This window comes from Numida meleagris, chromosome 12, assembly GCF_002078875.1.
Source record: "Numida meleagris isolate 19003 breed g44 Domestic line chromosome 12, NumMel1.0, whole genome shotgun sequence".
In the NCBI taxonomy this organism is placed as follows: Eukaryota; Metazoa; Chordata; class Aves; order Galliformes; family Numididae; genus Numida; species Numida meleagris.
This window is the reverse complement of record NC_034420.1, coordinates 3580440-3598955: the sequence shown is the minus strand read 5'-3', so window position 1 is coordinate 3598955 and position 18516 is coordinate 3580440. Positions and strand designations below refer to the sequence as shown.

At 36.4% G+C, this 18516-nt stretch overlaps 1 protein-coding gene across 3 annotated transcripts in view; it reads right to left on the bottom strand.

Annotated features, from left to right (window-relative positions):
* SLIT3 (slit guidance ligand 3) overlaps positions 1-18516 on the bottom strand; it is a 536914-nt gene that overhangs the window by 441057 nt on the left and 77341 nt on the right. For all 3 annotated transcript variants that reach the window (XM_021410240.1, XM_021410241.1, XM_021410242.1), the window contains 2 exons: positions 14238-14309; positions 10724-10795 (listed from right to left, as the gene is read on the bottom strand). In XM_021410240.1, coding sequence (XP_021265915.1) covers positions 10724-10795; positions 14238-14309 — 144 coding nt within the window. The remainder of the gene's footprint in view (positions 1-10723; positions 10796-14237; positions 14310-18516) is intronic.

Here is an 18516-nt window from a genome sequence, read left to right as displayed (position 1 = left end):
CCAATAACATTCATGGAATTTCTAGGACCACATGCAGTATAATCATTCAAGTATGAGAAAGCTCACAAAAGCAATACCCTTTGATAAAATTATTTAAGCTAAACAAAGCTCATCCAAATTATTCCAGACCACTGACAAAGCAGTTCTTACCCAACAGCAACACAAACCTTGAAGTATTTCCTACAGTCCCTGAAGAAATGAATTCTAAATCTGCAAGTGTTTTGCTTAAGCAAATACTCCTATAAATCTTCATCAGATATTTTTTAAAGTGCTGAAATCAAACAAACAAGCCACAGAAAAGACTAATGTTTGAAAACTTCTGATGTAATGTTAAATGCTAATCAGCTATTCCAAGCAAATTATGGTCACATTGTAATGGAGTGTCATTATTCCATTTGCTTTGTAACTATTCTTTCAGAAGCTTAAGAATTCTGTGGTTACAGAACCTCTTATATACATGAGACCCAAATTTGTTTTTGCATGAGTTCTTATAGGTCAGTGACCTACTATGAAAATGTTTTTGATGAAACCAGGCTCATTTATTATCATATTGTTAAAATAAACCTCGTTGCTGTGGAGCCCTGGTCAGAAGTACTAATGCAAACCAAACCCAATTCACTGAAGCATGCATCCTGCTTTCTTGCTAGCTGTCCTTTGCCTCTCTTGCTCTTTTCCTGTGTTTGGATTCCTCCTGTGCAGACCTGTTGACAGAGCTGCTAATAGTTTCCTCAAGAGAAGAGGTGTCTTTTTTAATTTATTATTATTTTTTAAATGTTTACAAAAGAAAGGAAAGGTTCACCCTTGGATCAGCAATAACAACAAGTTTGCCTGCCAGTAGTGGCTGAGTAATATGTAATTGTAATTACATGCTGCAAACAGACATAGCAACCTGAAATTTGAGGATATTAGTGCCCTGTAGGACTCTACAGAATGTAGTTAATGGGCACTATAATTTTCTCTACCATATGCACCTAATTAAAAGAAAAAAATCCACCAAACTAAGTGGCAAATCTATACCTTATTCGTTGAATTGTCCCCAAAGGGTACAAAAGGGAAAGCTATCATACTGTTTTAAAAATGCCATTTGCTAGAGAGGTGTCTTTCTCATGTGCCAGGATGCACACGGTGTTAAACCTACTGTTGATATTTATGGAGCAAGTTTTACCAAGCTGATGTTGAACCTCTTTTCTGAATTCATCTGCAACTACTTATTCAGCCCTAGAACTTCAAGCACAGAAATCACAAGATCTTGTGGCAAAATGACATCCTGCCATATTTTTAATAGCACAGTAGAAAAGGACAATTTTTAATTCTCTCAAATGACCATGAGAAATCTCAATTATTTCCAAACACAACCTGTATGTGTGACAAACACAGTACATTTGTGTAAAAAGACAACTACAAATTCCAATGGTTGAACTAATACTCAACTAATTTCAAGAAAAGCTAATGAAAGTTATATTCTTTAAGAAAATATGTTACAGCATTTAAGATCCAAATTGCAGATCTCCTACCCCTGAGGTAACACCATGGTCAGAGTACTTTATGTGGCTAAGAAATACTGTGTTTTTGCCAGTATACAATATCAACAAAGTATGCCTTCAGAAAAGCCTCAAACAGTTTTTTTCATGATTAAGCCGTTCTTAATCTTTTACAGTTTCCCAGTGACATTTCCAAAAATTATCCAATCTTTTCAGAATGTGGTTGATATGACTTAATTTCTTTGAAATAAATGCTGCCAGCTGTACTAGGACAACGAGCAGGACACTGACTTCTGGTACAAGCAGAATGCAGACAAGGTTTGGCTTCTACAAATTGCTTCACACCTATTAAGTTGTTGTGTTTTTTTCCCCCAGTACAGTCTTCCTGCACTAGAGATCTGTGTTTTCTTTTGAACCACTATGTCTCTGAAAACACAGACACAACAGAAGAGTATACACAGTGTGCTCCCCGTTCTACAATTATACACATCGTTCTATTCTTGAACCTAATATATTCTTAGAATTTTACCAGTTGCCCAAAACACATCTTCTATTTTGCCTCTGAAAAACAGATTCATTTGTTTAGTTTCACAGTTCCAGGAATACCTCATCTCTGTGGTACACTTACTGAAGAAACTCAAGGAGTTTTGATAAAACTTTAACCACTTTTCAAATTTGTGGCTCCATTATTGCTACACAAATGTGTTTTTTAGAACATACATAATCCGTCCTCGCACTTGGGACCAGATATCTTTTCAGAGTTACAAGGAATTGTATTACCATTTAGAGGAGCTAACTACTTTTTAATAGAACGCTTTTAATGGAGTAGAGCCATGCTAATCAACACTGCGGATTGCTGGAATGAGAGCACCATTAAAAGCTGAAGATTTCAATGAAAGACTAAAATTTAAAGTTGTACTAAATATGAAATCATCAAAATTCAAAGGGAAAATCAATGTATTCAGGACTTCCAAAATAATAAGATGTTTCAAAAAGTTCAAAGTACACTTGTTTGGGATGTGCACTTACTACTCAACTTTCATGTATAAGTTGACTTATTTCTGTACAGTACCATTCTATATTAGTAGAAATATAGTCCTTGTAAACAGTATAAATAACAGAAAACATGATGTTATTACTGTACGAACTAGAAATCTGCATTACATAGACCATACTTCAGTATTCAGTCTTTAACTGTTGTGAGAAGCTTGACTCTATACGGAAGTGTACATCAGTGGAGATTTTATAACATTCCTTTCCAACAAGAACAATTTTTTGGACCAGCACATTTCTCAGGGAAGTTACTTAACAAAAACATAGGCAAAGTTGGTAAGTCTTATAGGAAACAGGATTTCCTTATGGGTGATTTGACAGCATTCCTTTCAAGTCAGATTTCTAAAATGAGCTTCTTAGTGAGGGGCAGATGTTAAATACCCCTGCTCTAGACATGAAAAAACAGTGAAACTTCCTGAAACGTCTCGAATCTGTTCACTGAAAGAAAAGACATTCCTAATTCTTCCATCGTAGGCAGCTAGTTCAGTACAAGCAAAATCAAATTTGAAAAAGATGACAAACAGTTCTGATTCTTGCAATAGATGAAAAACAAAAAACACCCAGTAACATAAGAGCTTGGCTGAGTCAGACTTACAGTCCATCCAGATCAGTATCTTTCCAGCAGTAGCAACATGCAGATGTATGCAGAGGCATAAACTAGGAGGGCATGCATGATACTTCTCTGCCAGTTTGCTTTCAACTTTTTTCAGCTACGCTTAGCTGATAAAGGTTTTGCTTTTTTATGAGACCTCAACAGATCTGTCTTGCACAAACCCAGCCAGCCTTCTGCTGAACATCTGTGACCTCCTATTTTATTCTTTGTAAGCTTTAACATTTTGGGATGTTTTCTCCCTTTTTCCCCATTGATCAACTCTGAATGGCAACTGCTATATCATTTCAGAGTCACTCAACTTCATAAGATCCTCAACATGAGCATTTGGATTAAATCTGCCCACGAAACAGTTTTTTTTTAGGAGACTAGATAAGCATGATGGAGATGCATGACTGGATCTCAGCAACTCTGCTAGCTGACTTGATCTTTACCATGCAGGTTGTTTTAATACCTCCAACAGCACTGAGTGGCAAATTCATACAAGTTCTCTAAGAAGGAAGGGACAAGTCTTGAAGTCTTGTTCCTAATCATGCCAGTTCCAAAAAGTTTTGTCTGTCTAGAAGTGATATCTGTGGTTTAGAAAACTGACAAAAATCTATCTACTAGTGGAGAGCTCTAATGTTATATTTACAGAAGTGACCATCAGCTCAAAGAATGAGTCATAGTCATTTCTGGTTTAAAGCGAAGGTGTTACTCATCCCACAAGCAAAGAGACAACTCTTTCCCCTTGCAAGAAAGGAAAACTATTGGGGAAGATAGAATGTGACAAAGCTACAGAGAAGAAAATGCAGAAGAGCTCTGAGTGACTGCAAATCACACAATGAGGAACAGCAAATCACTCTTTTTGGTCTACATGAAAAGATGGCAAAAGGTAGGAGATCATAGCACACAGACTAACATGGTGTGGTGCAATAAACACGGAGGAATAATGTGAAAGAGGTAACAATAAAGACCATTAAAACCTGTACGAATCCAAGCCCAAAAAAGAAATCCAAGGCAGCACGCCTACAGATGCTCAAAGAACTGCATAACGCCATGTGAGGATGCAGCACATTGCTGATGAACTTGCATGTCACCTTGACATGTTCAGGGACTTTACATTTTATTTCAGATGAACATTAAACACCAAGAACTTTTGCTTGGCTTCTGCCATCAAAGTCAAACAAGAACTCCAAAGCAATGCTCATTACGTCACTTTGGGACAGCACTTCTCTGAGACTAAGACAAAAGGCAGAGACAGGGAGTACAATTTCCTGTGATCTGCAGAAACAGCATACGCATACCTGTAAACATTACTAATGACACTGTGGAGATTTTTTCTTCCTCTAGACTTAGGGTTCCTAAGCAGGATTAAATTATGGAACACTCTGTGCAAAAGCTTAATGAAGTACTTCTGAACTTAGAAAGCTGTCATGTGAGTATCTCTTGGTACCTTATTGCTACCAAGGTCCAACCATCATGCAGACGGAGTACTGTGGTCACCACCTAAGTGGTAAAAACTGCATCTTGGCCACTTGGAAGACCCCCGATTAAAAAAAAAACACCACAAAAACCAAACCATAATTCTTGAAACAAGTATTAAGGCTATACCTATGCCAGTTCAATCAAAGAGTCACGCTAAATAAAGCTGTCATTTTCCCGTGTATTTTCAGAGAGATTGTCTGGAAGGAAAACTTCAGGCCAAATGCTAAACACTGGTGAGTAACCAGGAATGGCAGTGACTCTGTCCTAGGAAGATCCTGCAGTACAGCATGCTCCATTCTGCACAACTGTGCCAGTGGTATTAAAGAATAAGACCAGTAACACCTCTTCAGATACTGCACCCAAACATTCTGCCTCATCACTCTGGAATTCTGTGTCAACAGCCCCAGACACACCCCAGTAAACAGCAACAGTAGATGTCTCTTCAAAATGCAAGGTTAAAAAATGCCTTTTCAGATGTCTGCTACAGAACTCCCTCCCCTCTCAACCCAGACAATTTTTCAGATGTTAAGGGCAAAAATATGAACAAATATAAAAAAAATATGGCTTGAACTTGCAGTCAGGAGCCAATGGCATCAGGAGCTGCGTATTACCAGCTCAAAGATGCAGGCAACACAAAACATAAGTACCAGTTGTTCTTCAGATCCGGAGAAAAAGAACACATCTGAAGACGCCAAAAACTGAATATCATTTTTTTAATTCTTTCTCAGCTCTATCAAGGAGTGGATAAGCTTACAACAGGTCTTAGAAACTGATTTCTGCCATTTACAAAAGTTTACTTCGTTGACACACAGACCTGAATTAGATAGCACACGTTCTCATCTCACCCTACTGATGATGTCCTACTGCAGCAATAATTCTGCCCAGTGTGAAAGACGAACATGGCTTTTGTTCACTCAATCCATTCCTCCCAAATGCAAAGAAGGCAACTTTCCAGATGCCACAGCTGACCTGAATTACTATTCTTATCCTCATCTGAAGGGAAAAGACCCTGTGTGAAGTGCTGTCCTAAGAGCAGAGCACAGAAAGCAGGGCGTTGTTTTGCACTCCTGGAGCACCTCACGCTCCTGAGAAGTTTGGTAGCAAACCAAGTACTACCCCAACTTACACAAAGCAGTTTGAGAAGGAAGTAGGAGGTACGCAGACAACAAAATTGATGAAATATCAGCTCACAGCTCTAAATCCATTTGACTGCAGCTTCATTCTCCTGTATTTCCAGATAAACATTTCATGATCACTGATCTCAAACTGGCTATGCTATCCAAAATGTCATAGGGAAATGCAGACAGAAAACAATAAAGCTTCCTTCTGAAAGGTTACATTCAAATTGTCTTTCATATTTACAAATCCATATGGCTTCATAAATGAAAAAAAGCATTGTGTATGCAATTCCAGAAATACCTCTAAACTGCACACACTGCAAACCTTGTATAAACACCATAGATTTGTCTGTGCTGCCAAAAATTCGCAATAAGCTTTTGTTTACAACAGCAGAGAACTGTCCAATGCTTTTATTGTTTTGCCTGCTACTCTGAAGCACTTAGCAATCTTCCACTCTTCCCGTTAATTATGGCAGATGCTTTTTGTATTACATGATTTATTTAAAGCCTATTCAATTTCAATATATGAAATCCAGATTGTGAAGCATCTCATTACAATTCTTCTCCTTAACATCTTTGGTCACTAACACAAATTTGACAGTACTACACCAAATAAATTGACTTCAGTACCCTTAATCAAGCATTTAGGAAGCAGCTTACAAAGATCCAACACACAGTAGCATCTTGGCTGTTAAAGGTCAAATTCCGTTTCTATTTTGACCTCTGTCTTAGCATATACAAAACCAAAACCATACACGTATATGCTAGGGTTAAAATTTGGTTCTTTTTTTTTTTTTTTAAGCTAATTATTTTTCCCAACTTTGAAAAGATTTGATTTGGCCTTGCTTATACATTTTCCCCACTCCTTTAAACAACAAAAACACGGTTTTAGTGTTTTCAGATGTTGAGATCTTTTATGCTAGCTAAAGACACTAATTTGAGTAGAAAGAACCAGCCATCAGCCAAAGTCCAGCCTTTTGAAGATAATACAGCTACGTGACAATTTCTGGCAGTTGGCCGTGGAAAAGTCAGGATCAGCTGGTGTCTTATATCCTGCCTCATTTTTCACATAAACGTGTGACATCTGGCTCTGGAAGAAATTTCAGTTTATCTCTTAGGCCCACCAGTATGCCTCTTTCCTCTCGCTCCTCTTTGCATATAAATTTTTGTAATAATCTTATCTTCAAATTTTATACATGTTAACATCAAAGTACATAGCTAAAACATCAAGATTCAAAAGAAATTTGGGTATAATTCATTGTCAGTACAGAACTATGCTTGTATGGGCATATGCACACTACTTCAAACCACAGAAAACAAAACCGGACAAGATCAGTGTCAGACCTTTTACACTTAACTGTCAGGAAAAAACTGCAGAATGGAACTAGGAAAAAAAAGAATTAGTTTCTGAAACCTTCTGTACATCAACAAGTGATGCTCTAAAACTGTTACATTTTTACTGGCAAGGAGGGCAGATGCCAAATTTACTGCTGGCACTTCTAAGATTTAGCAAAGTATCTCCCTAATTTAAATGCTTATTGAACATATGCACACGTCTGCCCTGCGAAGTCTATCAGTCAACGTTACTTAGTCATACCTTTTCTAAAGCAGCACTTTGGAGCCAAATAAAAGCCGATAGCTAGAAAAGCAGCTAACAGGCCATGGAGGAGACATCCTGAAGTTACTCTAGCACCTCAGACATATAAGTCTGTGTTGGCACATAAGGTCTACAAGCTTTATAGTTTCTCTGCATTGATATTACACTGAACAAGAGCACTGTCAGTTTGTTTGACGTTCAACACCACCACTATAAATAAAAGACGGTAAGATGTTAGAACCAATTAAATCTATTAATATTGTATCTTAATTGACAAACTTCTTATGGTCAGCTACATCACCAGCTAACCTGTGGGTTTTGGAGCAAAACTATTGAAATTTCTTGGAGTAAAGCATTCCTGATTTTCCAGTGTGCTGAGCACCGGTGGATATTCTCAAGAATTCTGAATCTTAGAACTCAACAACTTTCACACACACAAAAAAACAGTGAATTTCTATAAGAGGCAGTGGTAGGAAAAAAAAAAAAGAAACAACCCAAAACCAAAAAACAACCACTGCTTATCATTCAGCTTCCCCCTGTAAAACTAAAGAGCCAATGAAAGAAGTGGTTTCTACCTTGCACACATAATTTCTCAACTTTGTACTGTCTGTTTTATTGCCATCCCCTTCATTACATGCTTCCTTCAACCAATTCTGTCAGACTTTATTAAGACTTCCTACAATATCTTGCCCTCTACTATTTAAATAATGTCTTCAGATGCTCTATCAGTATTGTAAGCATTACTCTCCCGTTCAAGAGAAAAAGAAAGTAGAATAAGTTATAAACAGTAAGAACCAGGTAAACGAAGAGACATCATTATGGTGTTTTTGGGAGCAACACTGAACAACTATAGAGATATTTTATTCAAAGTTTACTTACTGTTATGCAGAACTGTACCAAACAACACATTTCACAAACAAAACTGCCCAATTATTTCATTAATACAGATGGATTTGTTTCAATATCCACACATGTGAAACTACACTCATTTAAAATAATATCCACCTAAGGTTATGGTCTGTGCCCTTTCAATCAGTTACACGGAGGAGTAGGGGAACAATATAATTTAACTGTTACTCGGAATAAAAAACTTTTATTCCTGGCAAAATACCATATATCAATATTGCCCCTGTTTTAAAGTCAGACCCAATGCAGCTGCTTTGTTTCAAAAAAACCTTAATGGTTACTTTTGCATCCATTTCAATAGATCAAAAACGAATGTTATTCCAGAATTGAAGCAATATATGCAATTTTTATTTGTTATTTGAAAGAAATTAAATGGAAAAAAGCCAATTTTCTTTAATTCAACCATCATACTTTCTTCATTAATATTTTGCAATGCTTGACAATACTAAATAAAATAGCTTTAATATTACCTAAAATGTTGCAATTTAGCCTTTATAAGTTATGCCAAACTTTCCACAGTTCATTCTCCAAAGCCTACTGACTCATAACAAAAAAAAAATTAAAAAAATCAGATTTATAGTTATGTCCTAAGAATGATTTAAGCTAAAACACCAACAAAACGTTGTGAGTTTCCAGGCCTCCCTTTCATACTACATTCATTTAGGAAATATTTTAATGACAGGCAATCTTAAAAGAGAAGCAGAGAGAGTGTGTTTAACAGGCCAAGTTAAAGAGTTCGCAAAGGAGAAAAAAAAACAAGGAGAGAGAGAGAGAGAGAGACTTTCAAACATCACATACTCAAGCAGATGCTATTAAAGGTATCATATTTCCTAACTTCTGGTTTCACAAGACACATTATGTTCATTTGGTAAGAGAGCAGGCTCTACAGAAAAGCAACACATTAAGAGAACGCTTCAGAATTTATCATTTCTGGTTACCGATAGCGAGTCTGACTCCCAGACTTCTTTTCACAAGTCATTTCATAGTTTAACTAAATTTATCTTAAATAAGTGTATAGTAATTACATTAAACCAAAACTTCGTAGTCATGGTACTGACTATCATAGACACGATATAACCTGAACAAGCTGTTTTCTGCAGCATCAGGCTCTGCTTAATTCTGGAAAATTAAGGAGATTATATATATATATATATATGTATATATATTAGGAGGAGATATATATATACTTTTTTTTTTTTTGTCTCCCCACCTCCAAGAAGTGTGAAATGAATCTGTCATGGCAGAACTCTTGCACTGAGAGTGTTTTCTAAATGGAATATAGGACTAGGAATTGGAAAAGTGGCTTGTAAGTAGAATTTAAAACTCAGCCCCCTTGCTGTTGCTGTTAATAAAGTGAGCTTTGTAAATGAAGAAAAAATCCTAAGTAAATTCATTTTTAAAAGATCAGTACAACAGTTAAACAATTTAAATACAAGTCTAATCCTGAAGTCATCTGAATCAGCTTTAGCCCAGCATATGCTCAATACTCCAGAGTTCTCTTGAACAATTGCTAGTGGAAACTTACCTCTTAAAAGCAACTTCAGAGAGAAAATCAATTAGAAAAGCCCAACAAACAAGTGCCTTGCAGATTATCAAGCATAAAAGAAATCTGCTTCTCCAGTTATCAAAAAAGCATTCCAAACCAGCATGCTATTTCTTTACAACCACCGACAAAGAGTAATTCCTAGAAGTATTTCAGTATTACTGAAACTCGGTTCTTCTCCTATCACAAGCAAACAAAATTAACCTAGCTTCATGACAATGCTTCATGACCCAACTAAGAGTAGCAATTTGATAAAGTATTACTTTTGCATTTACTGTCATTTAACTTTGTTCTCCTGCAAGGCTTGTAGTTTTCTACAAGCTCCATTTTGCATTAAGACAGTTTTTATATTAATAAATTGTATTTGTTTTTGATTGCCATTAAAAGCAGAAGAAATCTGACTGTCAAGTTTCCTCCACCAAGCCTAACAGGAAAGCCTGGAATCTACTGGTATTTATCAGTGGCACTAAGCAACCTTAAATGAAATGGAGCTAATAAGAACATTATGACCAAAGGCAATTCTAGAAATACTCTGGTTCTCAGAGAGAACAATTATAACTTCCATTCAAATTTTATCTATTTAATTATGTTTAACTTTATAAATAAGGATTATAAACAAATCTTTTTTCATCTGCATACTAGTTATAAAAACTGCCAAGATAAAGTTCTTTCAGAAATGTTGTCCAGACTCCAGTGTCCGTGATGGTTCTGTTTTCTTGTTGAGTGGTTGTAAATTTTCTTTCAAGCATGAGCTATCATTTAATATCAAGCCAACTGTGTTTAAGAGTATACTTTAATTTAGTTAGGTACTCTGTTTCATTTTGGTTTCGCCTTTTTTTTTTTTTTTCCAGAGAGTTTGTTTTTAATCTTGAAACACTATAAGCAATCATTAGAAGCGTGGTAGAAAAACGCTAGACTATGTATAAGTATTGAACATGAGATACTTACAGTCGTTCAAGTTGCTTTAGATCCTGAAACGCTCCACGTTCTATCACACTTATCTGATTTTCTTCCAAGTGTCTGCAATTCCAGAAATATCAGTTAATTTTAACACAGCATAACTGTTTCCCCACTTCACACACATTATAAAATAGCTTTTCACAGAAGTAACAGTTCAGCAATCCCTTTTGGTCACTAGCAGGAAACGGATTAAAAAATTGCCTCCTGACTGCCAGATTCGGTAACCATTTTTGTTCCAAAACATTTGTAACCATCATGTTCAGAAAGATGGTGGTTTAGACACTGATTGTTACATTCTCAACTACATACTTCTAGCTTATGTAATGTTACTGAAGAAAGATGACTGAATCCCACAGCCAATAGCAGAAAAATCAAGGTAAATATTTTTTATCCAGTCTTTATGTTCTGCAAAGATTTCAGGCTTACCACAGTGTAAGCTATCGGTAAGCAGTCAAAGCAGTTTGGTCTCTTGCAGCCATACCAGTTATGTTTGACAACAGTACACAGTTCCACTGTACATCAGAGTGAAAAATATAACAGAAAATCCCCAGATTTCCACTACTCCCAGTGTGGGACCTTGCTTTTCTTCACCCTCTGAGGCAAGGATAAGTAATAAACAATGGAAACCAACATCTCCTTGATTTACACTGTGTAGGAAATGACTACTTATTCACACAGCAGAAGTGCTCTTCACAGGTGAAGTGCAAGCCATGCAGTAGCTATATCATTCAAGCTAACCTTCCCTCCCAGTGCTGACTTCCAGCGCACACCAATTTCTGCTTCTGTAAAAGCACTCAGATAACAGTATGGACTCTAGGCCCTCTGAATATTGTACACAGCGTTAGCTAAGATAACACAGAAAGGAAGAATATAATTCATAATAAGCTTGGCTTCAGACCAGACCGTAATGAGTGAAAATGCACTCCTCTCTGCAGTAGCCACTACCCTGCGCCCAGTCCTAGGAGGGCCCTCAATTGAATAGTGGTTGTGAAGAAAGACAGCGAAAGACAAGTCCACAACCATGAAAACCAAAAGAAAAAAAAGTTAAAAAGAAACGTAAACAAATGAAGTCTGTTTCCAAAAGGAAGAGGGGAAAAAAATGTATGATGAAGAGAAAAAAATATGAAGTTATAAGATATGAAGGGACAAGGTGTGTGATGGAATATTTTCCATCTTTGTTGTCATCTCTTACGACAAAAACACCAGACACCATTCAGAGTGGCTGAACATGCTACACAAACCTAAAACAAGCACAAAACAAAAAATTCAAATCAAGATTGGCAATTGCATATTTTGCTTCTTGTTAAGGATGTCCAGTTTAAGTGCCTCCAGTGGCATTAGGTAGTATCTAACTATAGACAGTAGAAAAAGGCAATGAAACCATCTACTGACATTAATGATATGCTGTACAGGTAAACAGTGCTATAATGCAGACTTCCAGTTTGGCTGGAATTGACCACTGTAATAGGAGCCAAGGAAATCTAAATGACTCCACTGCTAGATTTGAAATGCTCTCTTGGTTCAAAAGTGCTTAGGTAGCAGCAGAAAAAAACTTGCCTTCTCATTGGCAGATTTCAATTAATTTACTAACTGAATTATCAATAATTTAACGCAGCAGCTTGAAGGACTTATTTTAAAAGGCAATCAAAGGAAAGGATCAACCGCAGAGGGCAATCAAACAGAAATTTTCAAGGGGTGCTGGCAGATCTGTGTGTTAAATTTCTGAGAGCTGTTTTGGAGAAGGAGTTAACAAGAACATGAAAACCAAACTGGCTCTGGGACTCAAGATTAGGTTCTTGCCTTGATTACTAAAACTAGGAATTAGGTACCATGGTTTACAAGCTGCTTCCAGTGAACTAGATGACATACACAGAATGTAGTCACTCGATGAGGGCACTTGATAAACAGAACTAAATAACTCTTATTAAAAAAAAAATTGAACTGAAAAAATTTGAATTTTACCCCCTTGGTTACTGTTAGCAGAAAGAAAAAAAAATCATATTTCAGAAACATTTTCAATAAAAACATCTTAGTCACAGCTTTTAAATATACATCAACACATTGGACCTTCCCTGATGTTTGCAAGGTTTCTCACTGACACTTGCAAATTTGCATTGCTACAGTAGCACTCAGTGACCAACTACAAACTATATGTAGGCAGAAGCTCATAGTTACACTAAGAGAGCTCCGAAAACATCCAGAACCTTGCAGCTTGGCCTTAACTCACTACACTGCTTTCAAAACCATTGTTAATCTCATCTAGCTTTTTTCTCCCCCGCTTCATATGCGCACAAACATTTGAGTCTATATATTTGGATCTCTGTATAGAAGTAATGCATAGAACTTGCTTTTCACAAGGCAAGTACCAGATCCCCACTGTATTTATGGAGAGACACCAACATCTGTGTCTGCTTCTACATTGACCTGGAGGGAATTTAAGTTGTTTGATGTAATTTGGAAAGTTGGTCAGAAAAGATTCAAAGGAAAAAATGAATTCCCTTTAAACGAATTCCCTTTAAACAGAAAGAACCTCCAACTTTTCCTGAAAGAACCGAAACACATTTATTTCTACACGCCACTACTGAAGATAAAATTTGATTACTTGCTTGTATATATAAATTTACTGAATCTCTAAGATAAATGCTCACGTATTCTTCACGACAGTCAAAGATACCTTAACAACGCTCCTTGTTAAGTGACCCCAGATATGACTTCCCATCTCATTCAAAACCTAGTCTAAATATGCCATAGTTCTTATGTAATTAAGGAAAAATAACAAGCTCATGACAAAAAAAAAATCAAACGTATTTCTTGTTCTTTTGATCCAAGATGTAAAAAGAAAGTCAATGTATGGTTATAATAGATATTTTATCACTAACTCTATGGTCCTCTTTGAGGTTCAAAAAACCAAACCCAGGAACTTAAGAACTAATTGGCTTTAAAGAGGCTGGTTTTAGGAAAAAAAATCTGAAGATTAATGCTTCACCTTCTGTTGTTCAAGGCCCATTTGGAAGCAGACTGATCTCGACTGATACTTCTAGATCAAGAGACATCACCCCTTATTTTTTTTTTATTACTTCATATTAAAAAAGAATTCATAGGTTTGCGTACAACTTCTACAGCTATCAACTATTCTGAAGTTACTCCTAACTTTCTGCAAAAGCACTACTGAAGCTAACAAGATCTGAAAGTCCTATTTTCTCTGGTTTTGGTATAATTCATTTAAGTATAAGCTAATTGTGAAGTGGATCAAAATTCTTCTAGCAGTATTTGTTAAAAGCCATTAAGAAACCCAGACAAATAAACAGGTCTGAAACTACATTCAAACTTGAACACAGAACTAACATTTAGCTTCACATCACAACATGTTCCAATTGCCTACTCTAAAATACTACTACTAACTGAACAGCGTGCAGAAATTATTAACTTTTGATCTTTACGATTATCAGCATCCTTCACAGCCCAAGATAATCATTTCAGGAGGGATGAGTGTTATACTTACAAGACACGGAGATTCTTCAGTCCTGAGAAGTCCATCTTTGTGATTCTTGTTATATTATTTTTTTCTAGATCACTGAAAGAGAAAAAAAACAACACAGCACTGAGACACAGTAACTGACATCCACAGTTCTGTTAGGAGAAAGCATCTCCATCAGCACAGTATCTATCAGCTACTCAAATTGTACAAACCAAACTTTCCACTAAAATCTCAAAAAGCGGTTCATTGATGCTGCCTCTTCCTCTTAAAAGTTCACTGCCCTCTCACAAGAAGTTTTTTTCTACTTCTATATTGGTGCTCATATGCTATAGTTTTAGATCTCCCTCAAGACAACAAACTTTGAAGAGGCAAAAATATATTCAAGATCTGATTTTTATGACTCAGCTGAAATGCAGAACTCTGCCCCAAAATGAATACTGAACCCTGGAGTTATTCCAAAGCTAAGTGAACACAGCCTGATGCAGAACGTTTGTCTAGCTACAGCTTGATGAGAGAACTAGAAAGTATAGGGCTACCCCAACAAATTGAAGATTTGCAGTTATAGAACTGCTCCCTCTCAGCAGGCAGGCTCTCCAACCCATTTTTTGGAAATGCCAGTTGTCAGAAGATACCGATAATAACACCGACCTGTTTCCCATGCTTATCACAACTTGCCAATTTGCATCTTCTGCCTTCACTTGAATTCTGTATTTTCTAACACATCTGTTATGTGTCAACACATTTTCCTCATGTAGTCACATACCAAATATTACTTCCTGCACTGTTTCAATTTGTGATAATTTATGCTCTAGATTCCAAATTAATAAGTAACTGGCATCTTTTCTACAACAAGGAAAACCCACTGTAACCAGATCTTGAGCTGTCCATTTTTTTGTAGCCAGCACACCGAAAATACAAAAGAATTTCATATCTAAACTTGTGTCTTAATAGACAGCAAAAAAAAATACTCTTCAGCTTGAGTCAAATTCTATTTAAGTGAAAAATATATCAAGTTAAAAAATGAAAGAACTCATAAATCAACCCTACTTGTAAGAATCTTACATAAACATTCTCTCAGTACACTGAACTGTATTAACTGCACAATAACACCTCTTGTTTCCCAACACAGAGTCTTTCTGTCATTTCAGATGTCTGGTTACATGTCATCTTTTTCCTCAAAGCAGTAACTGCTGACATGGGTGTACTTTAGGTCCTATGCTGTTCCTCTCCTTTGGATTTGCCCCTACCAGGCACCTCCAGAAGTCCTCCTGGTCAAGCACCTTCTGTTGTTTTTCTTTTTTCCTGCCCAAACTGTTCCAACTTACCTAGTGCTAACCACCAGGAATGAGAAACAGCTAGATTTTCTCCCTAGTACTCAGCCAGGCTTATTTTAGCATAAGCAATATTCAGCAAACTTATCTTTAAAGCAGGTATACTTCTTCAACTTAACACCACAAATATGTTCTGTCATTTTCCTAGATGCAAGAAGTCCTACAGAAAAAATAACTTTATATTGGAGTAATTTTTTCCACCTGATTCATATTTTATGCCTAGTAAAAAGCCACTAAATATAATTAAAAAAACCATGCAAGCTGTTGGGTTAATAATTCTCACGCCAATAGAAGACCGAATATTTTTCTAAAGACCACAAGATTGTAAACACACGCCAACAAGTTTTGTTTCCTAGGGATGAGAACAGTCCCATATGAAGAGTTAGTCACCAGGCCAGACACCGATTTCCTAAAGACAACGAGATCATAAATTCACAAGAGAAAGCAGAGACTTGTCCTGTGAAATTAAATTTTATCATAGTGCCTGCATTAATGTGCCCTCTTCTTAAAAAACAAAGGCTCAAATTCTTTTCCATTTCTAATCAAATTCAACAAGACAACGGAAAGTAACAGTTCTATTTTTAAGTACTTTTGACAATCATCTGAAACCTTGACCCTGAAATAATTCAGGAAAAACAGGTGGGTGTTTCAATTTGAATATTTCTCCAGGTACAGAAAGGAATCCAAGGAAGGGGTACAACTCAGAACTTCCAGGAATGCTTCAGCTGGCGCCTCTGTATTCTGAAAAATGCTGCCTAGGTGGCTAACACTGAACAGCCTCTAAGTGCCTCACAAGTAATACTGCAAAGAAAATATGAAAGCTTTCAAAGCAGAACAGTTAAATCATTTGAAATCTTTCATATACCATCCTACAGGGGAAAACAAACAAACATACAAAAAACACAACAGTGCTCCTGGCCAGCACAATCTCATGATTTTCTATCATAGAATTCCATACAAGCCTTCCAAGTACAGTTGCAATTTAAACCAGTCTTTTTCCGCCTCACATCAGACTCTATTAGCAGAATAGATGTACTACTAGTAAGAAATAAGCAAGTGTTTAAGAAATGCTTAAAATAATTTAAGTTGAATCAAGAGCATTTTTTTTGATGACATGAAGCATATTCTTCTACAGCATTAAATGAAAAGTGATTGTCATAGTATCTAATTTCATTTTTGTAGCGCGACTCATGTTGTCAAAGAAGCAGCAGTTAGAAGGTAAGCTTGTTAAAAGGTACGTTTTCAACATTCAAAGAAATAGAACTGGTTTCTTAGCATACTTGCCATGTTCCCCAAATGCTTCTAAACACGAGAACAGAGCTTCTAGTAAGAACATCATCCTTCATTTAACAAAAACGTAAATACTTAAATGAGTACGGGTAATTGTACTCATTTATCAGAGGAAATGACTCTTCAAATTGGTAAACATACATGATTGTTTTGTCATGCGTTCCCTAAACGTCATATGCAAACCAATTTGGAATTAAGCTCCTTTTAATGTCATTTTAACATGCCAGTGCATTCACTTACTGGAACTGAAAGGTGAAACGAACAAAACAAAAACTAAACACAGTTCTGCATAAACCACGCCATAACCAGGCGCAGTCTGGCACTCAGATATCGGCAATAATGATGTTTAAGCTCCGAGTTTACAATGACCAAAACAAACAAACAAAGCAAACAAACAAGAAACTCACTCCAGCCTGTCTACAAGATTTGTGCCAGGGTCAAAGGAAGCTACAGTGCAAGATCTTCATCTTTTGCCACTGCAGCTTCACTTGCAAGAGACATCATGAAGAAAGAATATTATGGACTGTTTAAAAAACTCTAGTCCTAAGATTCCAGACCAATTATTCTATGTTTTTCATAAATTTTTCACTGATTTCTACTATTAAAAATGGAAGCCATATCGTGTTCTTTGTATATTTTTTCAAGCATTTTCAATCTAAGGCATAAGCAAAACATTACCAGAATTGAAAGAGTATGTAAAATACACTAGTATCAACAAGTAATAACAAGTATTTGTTCTATAATATTGAAATGCATTTCTGATGATTATTGGTAACAAAAATCTCAAGCCATAAAATGGTTTAGAAAAACAGAATAAACTGTTGAGTTGGTTTATGCATGTTAAGACAGTGCATATTTTTATAATAGAAGAAAGAAGTTATTCTGTTCCCTTATCAAAAACAAGGGATAATAATAATGAGATGTAGGTGGAAAAAAATCTCTACACTTTAACTATAAGAATGAGTAGAAGAAATAGATGATCTTTGATACAGACCTAGGTAAATCAACTCTATTTTAGAATAATTAAAGTAAAAAAAAAAATTAAAAATGCCCACAAAACAACATCAACAAAAAAAGAAAAAGCCACCACACCACACAAAATGATGACAGAGCACTTCCACAATACGTAACAGCCACTGACCTGTGCTTTTCTCAAGGAATACCTTTGAGGCACAGCCTACGTTTTTTCAGATTTTCCAGCTTCATTTTCTCTGTGTTTGCAGTTCAGTTTTTTCGACCCTGGTGCATCATTAACTTGGTGTGCCAGGGTGACCTGACTGCAAAGGCATTGGGAAGAATTAACTCTGGAGTAAACAATGCATAAATAGCTTGGTGTTCTATTTGCATGTTGTTTCCCATCTGCTTTTTATGCCATTCCTTCAAAGGTGTTCCCTTGCCTGTGTCTAACAAAGGTTTTTCCAAAGCACGGCAATCAACTGCTCAGAATTCTCCCACACCAACTCAGTCAGCTGAGGGGCACACAGAGCAAGGAGGGTCACTGTCCCCTCACTTTGCCCATTCTGATAAGCCTTCATTCTCAGCACAACACATTTACTCAGCTTGAACAGGTGTACACAGAGCTTCATTCCTGTCACACATACTGAACAACTTTTTTTTTTTCCCCTTCAAGTCTGTGAAACCAATCCCACACATCATCTCCGTTTCTCTCTTCTTTCAGCCCC